The 2,299-nt window shown below is 44.5% G+C and overlaps 1 protein-coding gene across 1 annotated transcript; it reads left to right on the plus strand.

Moving 5' to 3' along the window:
- Nucleotides 1-217: 217 nt before the first annotated feature.
- Nucleotides 218-1,144, plus strand: LOC123405232. Its single transcript, XM_045099000.1, has 3 exons — nt 218-569; nt 654-817; nt 1,040-1,144. Exons 1-3 carry the CDS (start codon nt 218-220, stop codon nt 1,142-1,144), a joined length of 621 nt encoding a protein of 206 aa, XP_044954935.1.
- The last annotated feature ends 1,155 nt before the right edge of the window (nt 1,145-2,299 follow it).

A 2,299-nucleotide genomic window follows, 5' to 3' on the forward strand; every position in this document is an offset into this window, starting at 1 on the left:
TAGATTCCGCGAGCTCTCACCTCCACCCCCTCTCGTGCATGCATGCGTGCTCCCCGCGAGCTCCAATTCGCCTCGGACATGGCCCTCAACCCTTCTCCTCCGACAACTTCCTCGTTGATTTCGTGTTGGTTCTTGTTTTCTTGGGGATAACTAACTGCAAGATGATTTCCTTCAGTTGTCGCATGTTTGATTCTCATCAATCAATCCCCGGCCAGCCATGGTTGTGCGGGGCCACCAAGATCTGGACACCAACATCGTCCGCTGGGGCCTCCACCACCTCCTCGACGGTGACGCCTGCGTGCACCGCCCTCAATCCCTCACCACCGACTACGCCCCACCGCCGCTGCAGCCCCACCGCGCCAGCGCCCTCCTCGATGCTCCCGCCCTCGCGGAGGTTATGGTCGACGCGGTCAACAACGACGAGGTCATCGTACACGCGCTGCAGGAGGATCTCACACATGTCGTCATGGCCGAGGCGTCGGAGACCGCCGGCGCCGAGCTCCACCGCCGCGGCACCGTCCTCACGCAGCAATGGTTCCGCCCCGAGGTCGTCACCCATTTGCCCTCAGGTATTACTACGAAAAACACACAGTAAATTCAGACATTTTATCCCCTCCTGACGCAATCCCCTTTCCTGAAAAAAACCGTTGTAGCTCCACCTTATGTAGAGGAAGCAGAGGGATTCAGTCCGTGTTCGAGCCCCGAAGAAGGTGGCAATGCGCGCGATGGCCAGGGGTGCTCGATAGAGATCGTCGATGATTTCTCTGCTCTCGACGGCGAAGTCATCAAAAGACTGAAGGGCATGCTTCCTGTCCCTGTAAGTAGTCATTATGCACTTCACTTCCTGTTGATCCAAGATTATATGTCCATTATGACAGAGCAACTACTACTAGAATTTATTCACTCCATGAAGGGATTAAGCGCAGTAGTTTTGGGCTTGTACACTTTCAAGGGGATTCAGAGTTCCACCTCGGGTAGATATATTATCTAACCATACTCTGAAATTTAGATGGGTTGGAGGATTGCTGGTTCCTGCTAGATAATCAGAATAATGCTTGGTATATTCCTCAAGGATGCTGGACAGGCAGACACTACTTATAGTAGAGATCATATGTTAAATGCAGACAATGTTGTTGATTTATGAGAATTATCGATGTACCTAGTGGATCGCCAATCGTGTATCTGTTCCTATCAATGCAAATGCTGAGCCATGTTCCATTTTTACTACCCTGCATTATATTTTTATACTACTGAGCTTCTACAGTTTCAAGGGATTCAGAGTTCCACCTTTGCTTCCATGCATTATATTTGGATATATTTTGTGATTTGAAGTTACTGATCTATGCTCTCTGTAATATTACGGTCTAATGTTTTTGTTTTGTCTCTTTTTCTGTTGCTAGGAAAGTGGTGAGAAGATATCGATGATGCCTACTTGGGACATGCAACTCAACACAACATAAAAATTTCTGAACCTATGTCTCATAGGAGAGTGGAATGAACTCCATTGTTAGTAGATGTGCCATTATTCTATTGTGCAATTCTGTCCGTTCTTGCTATATTCCTGTGTAAGGAAATGTATTCAAGAGATGAGTTATTGTGTTATGTAAACCTGAGAGATGTATTATGTGATGGTATATGATGGATGATTTTAATTCGACTTGCAGTTTTCTTGATTTGAATATGAAATAGTGTTGGATTTAATATTGGACAAATAATTGGGTTGAAAAGGCCCGACAAATAGAGATGAAAACAAGTTCTGGAACAAAAAGTTGCTGAATTCAAAAATGAAAAAAGGCCAAAACTGAAACTGGACCAAATGTATTTGTGCACTAAAAGGCCAGGGCCCAAATTATAATGATACAAAGAAATTCATAAAAAAAATACTAGAAGTGGCTGTAAATAGGCTAAGGCCCAAAAATAAGGCCAATAAGAAAAAGCCCAAAAAAATAAAAACAGCCCATGTGATCAATTGAAATGGGTTGGGCTGATTTCAACCATGATGTTTTGATTTCGTCGTAACTTTGCCACGTAGGACTGCCTCGTAGGACTGGGTTAGATTGCAAACAATGATTTAGGATCGTCGTAAAGGTTACGACGATCTAGGAATTCGATCAAGACATCGTTGCTGTCAGTTTTTGATGATTCATTTTAGACACTTGGTTTTTCATCGTAAGATCGTCGTAAATTAAAAAACCGTGACGATGTTGCAATGAAAATATAGTATCGTGTATTAGCATATTTCTTGTAGTGGGGGAAGATCGCCATGTGGCTTCTCCTGGTGACCTCTAGCTTCAGTAAA

The sequence above is a fragment of the Hordeum vulgare genome, chromosome 6H (assembly GCF_904849725.1).
Source record: "Hordeum vulgare subsp. vulgare chromosome 6H, MorexV3_pseudomolecules_assembly, whole genome shotgun sequence".
NCBI lineage: Eukaryota > Viridiplantae > Streptophyta > Magnoliopsida > Poales > Poaceae > Hordeum > Hordeum vulgare.

What these genes read in the sequence shown, in the direction of transcription:
- LOC123405232 (XM_045099000.1), top strand. Translation starts at nt 218, where the DNA reads ATGGTTGTGCGGGGCCACCAAGATCTGGACACCAACATCGTCCGCTGG. An exon ending in CGTCACCCATTTGCCCTCAG is followed by an intron (nt 570 to 653) that starts GTATTACTACGA and finishes AAACCGTTGTAG; the next exon opens with CTCCACCTTATGTAGAGGAA. An exon ending in AGGGCATGCTTCCTGTCCCT is followed by an intron (nt 818 to 1,039) that starts GTAAGTAGTCAT and finishes GGTTCCTGCTAG; the next exon opens with ATAATCAGAATAATGCTTGG.